This window comes from Cinclus cinclus, chromosome 26 (genome assembly GCF_963662255.1).
Source record: "Cinclus cinclus chromosome 26, bCinCin1.1, whole genome shotgun sequence".
NCBI classification, from domain to species: domain Eukaryota; kingdom Metazoa; phylum Chordata; class Aves; order Passeriformes; family Cinclidae; genus Cinclus; species Cinclus cinclus.
In genome coordinates this window covers 5987814-6001760 of record NC_085071.1, presented here as the reverse complement: position 1 = coordinate 6001760, position 13947 = coordinate 5987814, and the positions used below count along the sequence as shown (strand labels likewise).

Below are 13947 nucleotides of genomic sequence, written 5' to 3'. Positions count from 1 at the left end.
GAGTGCCTTTTGTGCCTGGAATGCTGCTCTGGTGAAACCAGGACAGCCTTTCCAGGGTGTTTGGGATTCTCCTGGCAAATGCAAGCCTGGGAGGGTTGGAGGCTTGGTAGAGCACAAGTTTTACCTTGTGCTGTGCCGTGTGGCAAGAGGCAGGGCTCATCCTACCAGGGAAGGGCTGCGTGGGTGGATTTGCCGGCGCGGGCTCTGGAGATTCCTGCTTTGGTGGGGATTAGATTAAACCTCCGGTTTGTGTTCCTCGGTGTGGAATTATTCCTGCAGCACCCCAAGGGGCAGTTCCTCGGGCCATGTGATGGGGTGTGGGAGCTTGGATTGAAGGGAACATGCAGGGAAGAGCTGGGAAATTGGCAGTGGGCAGAGCTGGGCACCAGCTTTGGGATGCTGAGCACTGTGGTGTTGCTGGGTCTGTGTTGTGCCAGCTGAGCCTCTTCTCCAGCCCAGGCTTGTTTTCCATCCATGCTGACTCAATCCATGAATGTGGGCTCAGCCCAGTGCTGGAGCACACGGCCAGGAGGTCATGGCATGGAATTGTGTTCTCCCAGCCTGGATGGGCGAAGTGTGAGCTGACAGTGAAACCCCATGTACTGAGCTGGTTTGTGACAGACAGCTCTGAGATGTTGAGTCATCTCACCAGGCCAGGCTGGGATCACTGGGGCAGTGCTGGGAAGGAGGGCTGGGATTATGTGCTCCAGCTCCTGAGTGCAGTCAGATGTCCATACTGGTAGAGATGGATTAAATATCCTTAATCAGTTTAATATGAACTTTGTTATCCCCACGGATACATGTTACTCCTCTTCCACAGTAGCCTGTTCTCTTCAGGGGCCTGCTCGGGATGGGCTGTGCTGAGCAGGGGGGCCAGGGGCTCCCAGGCCTTTTCCCTCTTGTTTCCCAGGTGTTCCAGGTGAACAGGGTGTGCCACACTTCCTTATCCATGCAGTGGAGTGGGGAGTGGAGAGAGGACACACCCTGATCCTGCCAGGACCATGATACAGGTGGGTTTTCTTTCTTGGAGAAATGGAGGCTGCCACTGAAAACAGTTTATTTAATCAGAGCCAGGGCAGTATCCCTGCCGTGGGTTGCTCTCCAAGGGAGGTCACTCTCCTTGGTGTGTTGAAGGTCTCCAGGCAGGGACTGGGATTGAGCTCCTGGCAGGGTCACACCAGTTCCTGGTGCTGGCACCAGCTTCTGCTGCTCCTCCTGCTGCTCCAGACCCTGCAGAAGGGACAAACAATGCAGGAATCACTCACTAGTCCCGGCCAGGGCTCTCTGAGAAAGTTGTTGTGGTCTCAGGTTTCAGGCTGCTCTCCGTGCAGGGAGGTTTGGGGATGGGGAATGGCACTTCACTCCATCTGCCCTCCACTAATCCCCAGACAAACGCGGCTCTTCCATCTGTGCAGCCGGAGCCGCCGAGCCCATCACACCAGCCACTTAATCTAAATGGCTTTGGCCAAAGATAAGGTCATTAATTACACTGGGATTAGAAAACAGTCCAGGCCCGGCGTGGCTTGGCTCACCATCAGTTAAAGTCCTCGGCACCCCGGTCTGGCTGAGCATCGAGCCAAGAACCTGAGCTGGAGGAGCTCTGTGTCCTTGCTGATCGGGCACCATCCCAGTGGCACTGCCCATCCTCGGGCAGTCCCCTGGCTTGGATACTGGCATTTTGTCACCGTGCTGGTGTGCTGCTGTCACAGGCTGCTGGCAGGGCTGAGTGCCAGGCAGAGCAGGGGCAGATCCAGGCATCCCCCTGGCACCGTGGCAGCCCAAATCCTCGTGTCCAGCAGTGAGAGGTGCAGGGCCAGCACCTCCTCATCTGCATCCCATTGTGTGCTGCCTCCAGCTGCCTGCCAGGACTCTGAGCTGCCCCTGACTTGATGCCCACTGTCCCCAGAGCTCTGAGCTCAGATGTGTCTCTGATGATCAAGGAGTTGTGCATCCCTTTTGGTTCCCTTTTCTTACCTGGTGTTTGGCTCTAAAATACTCTGACAGGAAATGTCCCATCCATACAGTGCTACCCTTTGCCAGGGTGGCATGTGCCACCTGCTCTGCCCCAAAAGCATCATGCTGGGGACAGTCAGGGCTGGGATGTGGCACGAATTTGGCCTCATCCCATTCTCACAAGCCAGGGGCACCAGAGGGGGGATGTTGCGGGCTCTGTGCCAGGACCAGGCCAGCACTGGGACACAGCTGCCACCCCTCCCAGCACCGGTGACCAGCTGGTGTCTGTGCCGGTGCTCACCGGTGGCTTTAAAGGATCCGGCTGTCCCTTGACTCCTGTTGGAGGGTCCCGGGTGGTGACGCTGTCCTGGCTTTTCCCAGCCCAGTTCCCACACTGCAGGGACACTCCTCAGACGGGCCAGGGACCATCTGGGGGATGGTGTCACCTGGGGACATCGGCTCCTGCAGACACGCAGCAGCTGCACCGAGCCGTGTCCTGACCTCATCCTCAGCTCCCAGGTGGGATCCTTGTGCTGTGGAGCACCGGGGGGATTTAACGGGACCCTCGGGGTCCATTTGGGCTCAGCAGGGCTAGGTGACACCACTGTCATCGCAGGGCCAGCAGGTCAAAGGAACTAATGGGGAAACTGAGGCACGGCTGGGGTGTGGAGTAGCTCAGGACATTGGGGAGCCCGTGGCAGCATTTCAGGTGGCTGTTGAAAAGTCTGATGTTGCAAGAGCCTAAAAATAAAAGGAGCTGTTGGCTGGGGTTGTGCAAGAGCGTGTCCCTGTCCCGCCCCGCGCGGGAGTTCGGCGGATTTGGCGGCAAACCCGGCAGGATCCTGGCACTGGGCCCAGGAAATGCCAGTATCCAAAGGGCTGGGGGCTGTCCCCCCTCTCTGTCCCCCCTCTCTGTCCCCTCTCTGTGTCCCCTCTGTGCAGCCCTGTGTCCGGGGAGGGGTGTCCATGTAGGTTTGGGGACATGGGGGCTGCAGGTGGGTGGGATGGGTCTCCCCACGGTGGCACCCTGAGGAATTCCAGAGGGGTCCGGAGCTCCGGGAGCCGTGGGGACATTGCCCATGTATCCCCCAGCACACACAGGGAGAAGTGGGGAAACTGAGGCAGAGCCACCTTGCACGAGGCTCTGGGTCTGTGGTGTCACCCATGGGGTGTCCCTTGTCCCCTCCCTGGACATTCGGGGCAGAGGGGGGGGCAGCAGTGCCAGGCTGCCGTGTGCCAGGCGGGAAGGGCGGCGGGAAGGAGGGGGCTGGCAGGACACCAAATCCCAGGGGACTTGGCCCTGTGCCACGCTGGGGACAATCCCGCGGGTCCCCTTGGGGATGACGCAGCCCCAGCCAAGGGCGGGACGGGGTCCTGCCCGGCGAGGGTCTCCCCCAGCTCGGGGGGCTGAGGGTGGGGGTGAGAGGCGGGGTGGGTGTCCCCAGGGATGGCTTGGCACGGACGGGCCAGCGTGGCTGCGTTGTCGCGGTGTCACAGGGCCATCTGCCGGCTAAAGGCACCGGCCCCTGGTGCCTCCAGCAGCATCCCAGTCCTCCCAGTCTGAACTGCACCGGGGCCCTGGGTGGGCTGACTGGGGGCAGCATGGGCGACACCCTGGGCTGTTTGTCACTGTGGGAGGTGGGATTTGTCCCACAGGGTGTCACGGAGAGAGGACATGGTCCTTGGGGTGGCGTGGGATGGGATACAGCAGAGACGGCCCCTCTCTGGCCACGAACAGATTAAATGTCATTTTATTTCACACCCCCCCAAAAAAAATGTAGAAAAGAAGAGGTGAGTGTGGATTTAATTGCTCATATTAAAAATCTACGAGGTGAGACTGAGCCATTTCCTCCATAGTCAGTGCAGATCCGCAGGGATACTTCTTCCTTCTCCTCCTCATCCTCTCCCTCCTCCTCCTCAGCTTGGGGACCAGGATGGGGACAGGGGCACCACCTGCCCCCTCCCCAAGGTGCCCCCGTGCCATGGACACCCTGCTGCCAGCCCCATCAGCACTCTCCTTGCCCGGGTCTCTCCCGCCTGGCCCCGGCCCCCCCTGGCACAGTGTCCCCACGGTGCCACCCACACCTCGTGTCCAGGAGTGGGTGCTGATTTGGGGGTGGGAAGGGGGGGCAGGAGCCGTTTCGATTAGCTTTCACTATTTCTGTGTATTCCTCGTTGTCCCTTTTCCCTCGGTACAAAATGAGCTGTATGGTCATGGGCGTCGGTGACACGGTGGCATGTGGCTCCGGCGGCCGCCCCGCGCTCACTGCAGCAGGGCCCGGATCTGTTTGGACGTGGTGTCATCGTTGAGGTGCCGAGTGGTGTACCTGGATGGGGAGGGGACACAGGTCACAGCCCCTGACCTGCTCTGCTCTCACCCCACAGCGCTGCTGGGGGACACCACCACGTCCCTGCTGTGTCCCCAAGCCCCCGTCTCACCTCAGAGCATTCAGGAGCCCCTCGGTGCTGGTTGAGGGTTGGTCTTTCAAGACTTTAATGCAGCCTTTCATCTGATGGGGGCAGAGAGAGGGGCTGTGAGACCCATGAGGGACCACAGAGGGCTGTCACCCTTCCCCTTCATCCTTCTTTTCACTGCTCGAGTCAGGGAGAGGGACCCCAGGGATGAGTGGCATGGCTGTGACCCCACAGCCCCCCAAGACCACTCACATCAATCTTGGAGGTCTTGGCGAAGGCCCCCACGGGGTGGACATGGTCATAGAGGATGATGACGCCGACCATCACCCTCATGCAGAAGAGCAGGGTCTCAGTGTTGGTGAAGCGGCTCCGGTACTCCCTGTGCCAGGAGAGATGCTGCCTGAGCCTGGGTGGGGTGGCAGAGGGACCCCAGGACCGAGATGTGCCCCCAAACCCCAAAGTGGGGTACTCACGGGGTCTCCAGCATCACCCTGCACACGCAGGCCATGGTGCTCAGGCAGTCAGTGGTGTCCTCGATGGGGAGGGTCTTGTTCTGAAACCCAACAGGTCCCAGCTGCTGTTTCCACCCCCAGCCCCACGTGGAGTGGCTGGGTTGGGGGGGTTTCCACCCATCCTGAAGGTCCCCCCAGCCTCTCTCACCTCTGAGACAAACTTGGTGGTGGCATTGCTGAGTGTTTTCAGCATGGGAGTGGCCTCGGCGTAGAAGAGGGACATCCTGTTGGCCATCTCGTTGTTCACCTCACTCTCTGCATCCAGCTGGGAGGGTGTGATGGGAGTCACTGGGGTGGCTGAACCCCCCCCAAGCCATTCCCAGCCATGTGAACCCCTGGGAGAGGCCACCCCTGGCCGGGGGAACAGCAGAGTCCTGTCACCTGCAGGTTGTTGATGCGATTCCTGCTGATGGTCCGTCTGTAGTAGCTGAAGTCGTTCTGGATGGCGGGGTTGGTCATCTGCAGGGGGGACACCAGGGTTAGGGGTCCCAAGGGACTCTGCTGGCTCACAGCTTTGGCAGGGTCCCGGTGTGGGGACCCCCCCTCTTGTCACCCCGCACAGGGAGGCACCTTGAGCTCATCGAAGCTGAGGGTGAAGTGCAGGATCTCGGCGAACTGCTTGGCCAGGGCTTGCTCCCGCTCCAGGTGCTGGGTCGGGGCGTAGGGGGGGCTCGTGAGAGCCTCCAGCAGGCTCCGCAGGGCGTTCTCTGAGGACAGAGCACCCCCGGTCCCCCTCTGCACCTCCACACCCCCCACCCCGAGGGGAAACTGAGGCACAGCTCAGCATCCCGAGCTGAGCACACATCCACGGCCAGAACTCCCGCAGCCTTCGGGCAGGGATGTGGGACGCACGGGGGGGATGCAGGGGAGGTCAGGCGCTCACCCAGCCGCAGGGAGAACTCGTAGAAGCGTTTCAGCTTGGCGACCAGGGGGCACACGGCGCTCCAGGCGCGCTCCTGCAGCCTCAGATCCCCTGGATTTTGGATGGCCTGCGAGGGGAGAGCACCAGCGCTTGCCCCAAACCACGGTGGGTGTGCGGGCATCGGGCTCCGGGGCTGCACCCACCTCTCGGATCTCCTGCCCTGCGCCCGTGTAGGACTGCAGCTCGGCCAGGATGGTCTGCGCCTCCTCCAGCACGGCGTTCACCTGGTTCCACACCGCTGTCTCGGCCTCCGTCGGCTGCGCATCTGCAGGGCAGCGCCCCGGGGAGAGAAACCCGGAGGGCTCTGAGCGGGGCCCGGGGCGGCGAGAGCCAGAGCGGGGTGCCAGCACCCCATCCCACGGCTCCCCCGCCGGCCCGCAGCCCTTCCTGGCGGGATGCTCCCCCTGATCCGTTCTCCTTGCCCGAGCTCAAGTCAAGCCGTGGAGTGGGGGGGCAGGTGGGGGTGAGTCCTGGCTGCCCTGTGCCCGCGGTCCTGCTCACCACGAGGGGTCCCCGAGCAGCGCTCGGCCCCAAGAGGCTGCAAAATGCCCCGGGGGGAGAGGTGCGGAGCGACAGCCCCCGGCCACGGGTCTGGCCCCCCCTCCCCGGGGACACCCCCGGATGGCAAAGGTGGGGGAGGACGTCTGGGATGGGCGCGATGCGATGGGCGACGGGAGAGGGGGGGGACAAAGAACTCAAAATGGTGTGGATGTGGAACTCAGGATAAGTAAGGAACGAAAACGGAAAATAAAAATCCCATCTCACTTTCAAAGTCAAGGAAAAAATTAGGGCCTTGGTCAAGTTCGTTATAAGTCAACACTTTTAGAAGGTTCCCCATGTGAAACCTGCAAGAGAAGAAACAAGAGGAAAAAAGCATGATGGTGAGGTGGAGCCCGGGGAAGAGGCGCTGGGCTGGGGCAGCGGCAGTGGCCGGAGCCCCGTCCTCCCCCCGCTGCTCCCCGGGGGCTCCGGGGGTGACCCCACGGCTGCTCCCGGCCCCGGGTGCAGCCTCTTCCCCCCCGATGGTGATGAGCGCTGGCGGATGGGGTGATGGAGAGGGAGGAGCGAAGGGAGGAGAAGCCGCCGGGAAGTCCCTGAAGTCCTGGCTACAGCCAAACCCCTTCTCTAGTGCAGAGCCAGCCCCGAAATTAGGGGTCCTGGGGAGCCCCCAGAACCTGTGCCAGGGGGCTGTGGAGGGGCTGGAGGCAAGGAAAAGTTTGTGCTGCCTCAAAGGAGCCAGGAGGAGGAGGAAGGTCCCTCGCCGTGAAAGTGGGGAGCTGTGTGACCCCAGCCCGGGGTATTTTGGGGTGTGCAGGAGTCGGAGGGGTTGTGTGGAGCTGAGCATGGCCTGTCCCCGCTGAGGATGGAACCGGGGCCAGGGCCGGGGTGAGCAGACGCTACCGCACTCTTTTCACCCTCCTCACTCTTGCTTTGAGCTGTGCCCTGGGAGGAATTGCAGGAGCCGGAGCCAGGGAAGCCCTGGGGCTGTGCCCGGCCTGGCATCCTGCCACAGTGGGCACCGTGACCTGTACCCCCCGTGTCCAACCTGGGGGGCCACGAGCTGTTCCTGTTAAGCCAGTTCCAGGGGAAGCTGAGGCAGGTTCCTGCTCCCCGTCCCTCGGTGCAGGGCTGTGGCCACCGCACTGACCTTCCCAGCAGTGCAGGTGGCACGGATCATCCTCTCCTCCTTTCCCAGCCTGCAGGCTGTCCCTGTCCTGCCGGTGTCACGGGACATGCCACACGGCCACCAGTGCCATCAGCTAACAGCAGTGGCTGTGTGCCTGAGGTGGTCCTGGACCGGGTCCTGGTGCATCCTGCACCCCACCACTCATCCAGGATGTCTGCCCCACTCTTTGAGGGATGGGGCATCTCCTGAGGTCCCGGTCCCCTGCCCCATTTTGGAGAGTTTTTCATGGCCCCAAGGCACCTGGGGACACGGGGCTGCTTGGGGACACTGTGCCTATCCCCATCCTCTGGACGGCAGCTGCCGTGGCAGCTCTGGTGCCCTCCCCATGCCCACCCTGCTCATGGGACTTACTTTCAAAATCCAGGAAAAAATGAGGACAGTTTTCTAAATCTTTGCCCAATACCTTTATCAGGTTGCCCATGGCCAGCAGACCTGAGCGAGAGAAAGAGAACAGAGTGGAACAGCACCAGTGCCGCTGGCCGGACACCCCAGCACCCCTGAGCCCCTGGGGGCCACCACCAATCCCTGTGCCCACCCCGATCCCTCCTGGCTGCATCCCCTGGAAAGTGAAAGCTTTCCCAGCACTCCTGCCAGTTCCAGAGGTGGGAAGGGAAGAGGGGTGAGGGTCTGGGAGCCTTGTGCTCTTGGGGTACCCTTGGCCATGCTGCCACACCTGAGACACTCCATTTCCCCAACCCTGGCATCCCCAAGGGATGGGGGGCTGCCCCAGGTGACCCTCACAGTGTCATGCCATTCCCCTGGGTCATGGGGCTGGGCTTCCCTGGACAGGTGAAGACCCCAGGTGGGAATTGTATGCCACAGACCCACTTTGGGGACCTGGTGCCCATGCCAGAGTATCCCACCCACCCCACGGCCATGCCCTTGGGTCCTTACCTCAGTGCCTGGTGTGGCAGTGGTGGCTACGGCAGGAGCAGGGGCTGTGCCACCTGCCTGGGTCACTTCATGGGCCGGTGGGGACCTGTGGGCAGGAGGGCAAGAGGGTCAGGGCACCCCACTGGGCACCTCCCTGCCCTGGGCACCCATCGGTGGGTGACCAGGTGGGGAAGCACGGTGGAATACTGGATCTACCCCCATCTCATGCTGCCACCAGCCTTCACCTTATTTATCTTGATGATTTTTTATTGGCACCGGGAGCTCACCAGGCATCAGGCTGAGCATCCCCATCCCTCTTCACCCCTGGTGGGACCTGCCAGCAGCTAGGGGATAACCCCAGAGTGGAGCCATCTGTCCCCATCTCTCCTTGGAGAGGCCAAGACCCTCAGGGATGACTTTCCCAGCTCCAGAAGTTGGGTTTGCTTTCCTGAGTGCTGTGTGAAGATCCCTTTATGCCGCTCATGAGCCACAACCCAAATCCTGCAGGCAACGGGATGCTCCCCCAGTTCCCTGCATCCCACCTTTCCTACAGGGATGTGGGGGGGTCGGGATTGGCCCCATGGTGTCAGCAGGCACTGGAAAGTGCCGCAGGACTCAGCAGGTTGTAATTAAGTGCTTGGGTTTAATTAATGAGGCTGGAGAAGGAGAGAATGGGAGCTGGAGCAGGAAGGATGGGATGGTCTCATGGCTGGAATGGGGCTGTGCCCCCCCAGCCCCAGCACAGACCCTTGGCATCAGCAGTGATAGCTCTGCCTTCCTCCTCCTCCTCCTCCCAGGCCTGGTAAGCGGTGGCTTTACACTGGAGCTGCACAAGCCTGAAATGCAGCTGTTTTTTGGGATAACTGGGATACACCAAATACGCCCAAAGCTGCTCTAGTGCAGTGACCCTAAGGCTCGTCCTGCTGAGCACTGGGGTGTTTTGAAAGGGTGCTGGGGTGTCCTTGAGGTGCTGGGGGGGTCCCTGGGGTGGGAGATTGGCACCTGCTCTGGTCTGGTACTGGCACACAGTCTGTGACCAGCGTGCAGGCATCCTCATGTCCGTGCCACCCTCGTCCTTGACGGGCAGCTTGGGGCTCGGATTTGTCACTGCTGAACTCTGCCTGTGCCCAGGGAAGGGGCATGGGTGGCTCCCCAGTGTGAGGACACCCCGGGGTGACTCCAGAGCCGTGGTACAGGGGTTGGGTGCCAGGGATGGGGTTTGGGGATTGCCGCAGCCCCTTGGGCTGGGGGACAGCTACGCTTGGGGTTCAGCCCCTGTTTTGTGCCATTTCCTTGATCCCGGGTGCTTAAACCCCCCCCGTGACACTTGGTCCGGGGGGCCACGGCACATCCCTCCCAGAGGAGATGTGGGAATGGGCGAGGGGTTCCCCCCAGTGCGGGCTGCCGATTGCTGAACTGCGGGAATTGCACACCCCAAATCCGCTGGGAAAGACACCCCCAAACCAGCTCACAGCGGAACGTGCTGCCACAGGAAGGCTGGGAACAGCAGGCTCCCTGTCCCCAGCCACACCCGAGGTGGCCCCGGGTTCCGTCCCTCCCTGCGGTGGCTTCGTTGCACCCCAGCGCTGCTCCAGAACCTGCCCCTCTTCCCGCACCGCCGCCTCTCCCTGCTCCCCACGAACATCCTGCCCCATGGGGACCCACGGCGGGTGTCACCTCCATGGGGACAACCCAGTCCATGGGGTGAACCCCCCTCTCCTGCTCCAGGCAGAACCATATCCTGCATCCAGGAGCGTCCCTCCCGCTACCCGGCAGTGCCCGAGCTGGCCACGCCGGAGGGGCAGCGATGCCCCTTGTCACCGTTTTGGGGCTGTGCCCCTTTGCTGACGGCGCAGCATCGCCGTGGCCACCGCAGCCTGGTGCAGCGCCGCAACCCCGGCCGGGGGCTACCTGCCCCTTCCCCTTGACCCGGCCCCGTTCCCCGCAGCCCCCCTCCCGCCGGGATCACGCCGGGATCCCACTGGGTGACCCCCACCGCCTCCGAGCCCCCCTGTCGCTGCCCCCGGTCCATGGCCCCGCCGGCACCGCCGCAGCCGCCGCAGGGTCGGGAGCGCGGTGCCTGAAGGATTTTCCATGCGGAGGGACAGCTTATCCCTGGAATCGGGGTGCCGGGGCCAGATCCCACCCCAGGATCACCCGGGGCACCTCAAACCCTGAGCAGGGTGGAGTTGGGGCTTCTCAGCGTGGTGACCCCCCCCCCCCCCTCCGCCCCGGTTTGGGGAGCTCCTTGTCCGGAGGGATGTGTGAGCCCCCCACGGGGCTGAGCCCACTCCGACTGGGGCCGGGGGTTTGCAGGGGGCTCCCCTGTGCCTGGCTGCGGCTGCGGCTGCGGCTGAGCAGCCGGATTTACCGCAGGGCTGCCGGGAGCCGAGCCGCAGCACCCCGCCGGCGCGGGCGGACACCCACCCGTGCGCCCGCACCCACCCGGGACCACCGAGGGGCTGCAGCAGCCCCAGGTGGGGCGAACCCACCCCAGCATCACCCACCCCATCAGCACCCACCCCACCCCACCACCCCCAGTCGTGGCGAGCACCGGGCTGGGGGCGCTGAGCGGACAGAGGGGCTCCTGCGAGGGGCTGCTGGCGGGGTCCCTGGGGGACACAGCCAGCTCCTCGTCCTGCTCCCAGGCCTGGTGACAGCCCTGTCCCCGTGGCCGTGGCGGCCCGCGCTCACCGTGGCGGTGGGAGCCCGCGGCGTGGGCAGGCGGTGGCGGTGGCCGGGAGGCTGCGGATGCTGGCGAGCGCGGGGTGTCGGGGACGAGCCGCCCGCCGTGTGCGTGAGCCGCCCTGCGCCAGCTGCCGAATGCACCACAAAGACCACCATAGCCCCCCGGCCCCCCCACGCCACTGGTGACGGTGACGTCTCAAGTGTGAGGGAGATAGGGATGCTTAACCCCCTGAGTGCCGGCCGGCAAAGCTCTGCGGCCTGGCGGGGAGAAGGGTCCGGATGCTGCTCGCTGGGTTTGGGGGACTTGGGGACATCGAGAGGGTCCTCCCTTATCAGAGCCAGCCCCAGCTCTCAGCGTGGGGAGGGAAAACCCTAATATTCCTTTGCTCCCCCCCCCATCCCGTAGGTGTCACCGCTTCCCCCGGTGCCCTCTCCGGGGAGGGGGACAAGCTCCGACCCCACCTGGTGTCACCACAGCGAGGACAAACCAGACCCAGGCACCGGGGCCCCTGTTTTGGGCAGGCAGCACCCCTCTGTGCCTCATCAGCTCCCCCAGGATGGGGGCAGAAGGGGTTAGGATGGCAGGAACCAGCACAGAGCTGTGATGAAGGAGGAAGGGAATCCCAAAATTAGGCTATTTCTGCTTTTCTATCCCTACTCCCCCCTTTTTCCAGGCCAGCGCTGGGTATGACATTGGGGACATCAAGAGGGACCCCCAGTCTTAGGGTCACCAGAGGTCCAGCTTGCCCGGTGGCATTCAGAGCTGTCCCTCAGGGATGTGGCATGGTTGACAGCAGCTCCTCATTCCTTTAGAGGGGCTCTTTGAGGGGGGGTGGTCACAGAGGTGCTGGCTGAGCCCCCAACACCCCGAGCACTGGCTGTGTCACAACCGGGTCACCTGGCAGTGCAGTGGGACAAGAGCTGTCGGGATTTGGGGATAAGCAGCCGTGACTTCTGCTCCCCTCAGCTCCCCGCAGTTTGTGGGGGGCTGCCCCGGCTGCATCAGCCCGAGGTGGAGGGGGCTGCGGGGTCGCCCCCATCGGGCACAGCCCCCCCGGGCCGTGCTGCTGCAGCCCATAGCCGCTGGGGGAAGCTGCAGCCCTTTGCATTCCTTGGAGCCGCTGGATAGGGAGGTTTTTAGGAGTCAGCAGCGCCCTGGAGCTCCGCGCCCCGGGGGTGGGTGTTGGGGGATGCTGCTGCAGGAGTGGGGAGGGAAAAGCGGAAAAGCTGTGGCGGAGCCAGCGCTGCCTGCACAGTGGTGTCCCCCCTCAGACACCCTGTTGTCCTCTCTGTAAATCCCATTGGAAGCTGGGCTCACGCAGGTTTTTGGGGTGCCCCAGTCTGGGTGCTGGACTCAGCTGGGTGCTCCAGTGGGTTCTCTGCCAATGCGGTCAGCCCTCAATGACCCCAGAGCATCACCCCAGCACCACGACTTGGGGTGTCAGAGCCCCAAAAAAGACATCCCAGTCACCCTGATCCTCATCCCAAGGGCATTCCTGTCACCTGTCACTCCCCTGCATCTTCCAGCCGCCCCACACCCTCTTGGCACCCCCTTTCCGTGAGCTGAGCCGGGCTGGCCTCAGCCCTGGCAGCCTGTGCTGCTTCAATTAAGCCCTCATTAATTTTTCAGTCCCTCTGAGCACCCCGGGCACGGGCGGTTCGCAGAGCTGCTAATTGGTGTCTTCTCTACTCCACATCCAAGCACCGCCAGCGGGGCCGGGGGCGCTCATCCCACCCCCAGCTCTCGGGGACGCTCACGGAGAGGCTTTGGGGTCATGTCCCGTGCCCAGCAGAGGCTGTAGAGTGACCCAAAATCCGTGCAGCTGGATCACCTCGTTCCAGGTGGGGTCCAGCCCCGGCACAAGGATGCCACGTCCAGCCATGGGGGGGTCCCAGCCCTCCTGCCCCCAGGGTGGGGGAGGATGAAGCCCTTGAGCCGCAAATATTTGTGTTTTTTGTAACCCAGCCCTGTCTCACCTCCAGCTGGGGCAGCTTCTGCTGCTTCCTGCAGCAAGGGTGGGTGCACCTGAGGGCAGGTGGGTGCCTTGGAGAAGGGCTGAGCATCCTACGGCACCCCACAGCCCCACTGGGGATGGGATGGGATGGGATGAGATGAGATGGGGAGCAGCCCTGGCTGGCCAGAGATTTCATCCAGACTCAACAGTCACCAGATGCAGAGGGGCAGCTGTGGACGGGCCCAGGTGGCACTGGGATCACAGCAGGATGCCAAGGTCACGGGAAAAGCACTCGGCGATCTCCATGGAAACATTCCACGTTTGGTTCTGGAGATCAAAGTGGTTTTCTTGTCCCTCTCTCCTCTGTGCTTCAGCTGTGCCTCTTCCAAGCGATGAGCCACTGGTGTGTCCCAGTGTCCTCAGTGCAGGCAGTGAGGGGCCAGCATCCCTGGGATCCCACTGCCAGTATCCCCCTGCATCCCAGTCCCAGCATCCCTGGGATCTCACTTCCAGTATCCCCCTGCATCCCAGTCCCAGCATCCCTGGGATCCCACTGCCAGTATCCCCCTGCATCCCAGTCTCAGCATCCCTGGGATCTCAATTCCAGTATCCCCCTGCATCCCAGTCTCAGCATCCCTGGGATCTCACTTCCAGTATCCCCCTGCATCCCAGTCCCAGCATCCCTGGGATCTCACTTCCAGTATCCCCCTGCATCCCAGTCCCAGCATCCCTGGGATCTCACTTCCAGTATCCCCCTGCATCCCAGTCTCAGTATCCCGGTCCCATTTCCCTTCCCACCATCCCAGTACCCCCCAGTATCCCACCTCGACCCCCACCCCGCGGCCCCTCCCGCTCGATTGACAGCACTCCCAGCCAATGGACGATCGTCGCCGCCGGTGGGGGGGGGGGGGGGGGGGGGGCGGGGGGCCCGCGGCTACAAGA

General features: G+C 63.0%; 1 protein-coding gene across 2 annotated transcripts; it reads right to left on the bottom strand.

The window, feature by feature from the left end:
• Positions 1–4216: 4216 nt before the first annotated feature.
• On the bottom strand, positions 4217–7910 carry LOC134053822 (CYFIP-related Rac1 interactor A-like). 2 transcript variants are annotated; one of them, XM_062509069.1, is made up of 10 exons: positions 7841–7910; positions 5946–6067; positions 5764–5869; positions 5451–5587; positions 5262–5339; positions 5029–5145; positions 4842–4921; positions 4621–4747; positions 4393–4463; positions 4217–4280 (listed from the first exon to the last, which is right to left on the bottom strand). In XM_062509069.1, exons 1-10 carry the CDS (start codon positions 7908–7910, stop codon positions 4217–4219), a joined length of 972 nt encoding a protein of 323 aa, XP_062365053.1. The 2 variants fall into 2 exon arrangements, with proteins under 2 accessions (XP_062365053.1, XP_062365054.1); XM_062509070.1 differs by lacking the exon at positions 7841–7910 and adding an exon at positions 6568–6912.
• Positions 7911–13947: the final 6037 nt, after the last annotated feature.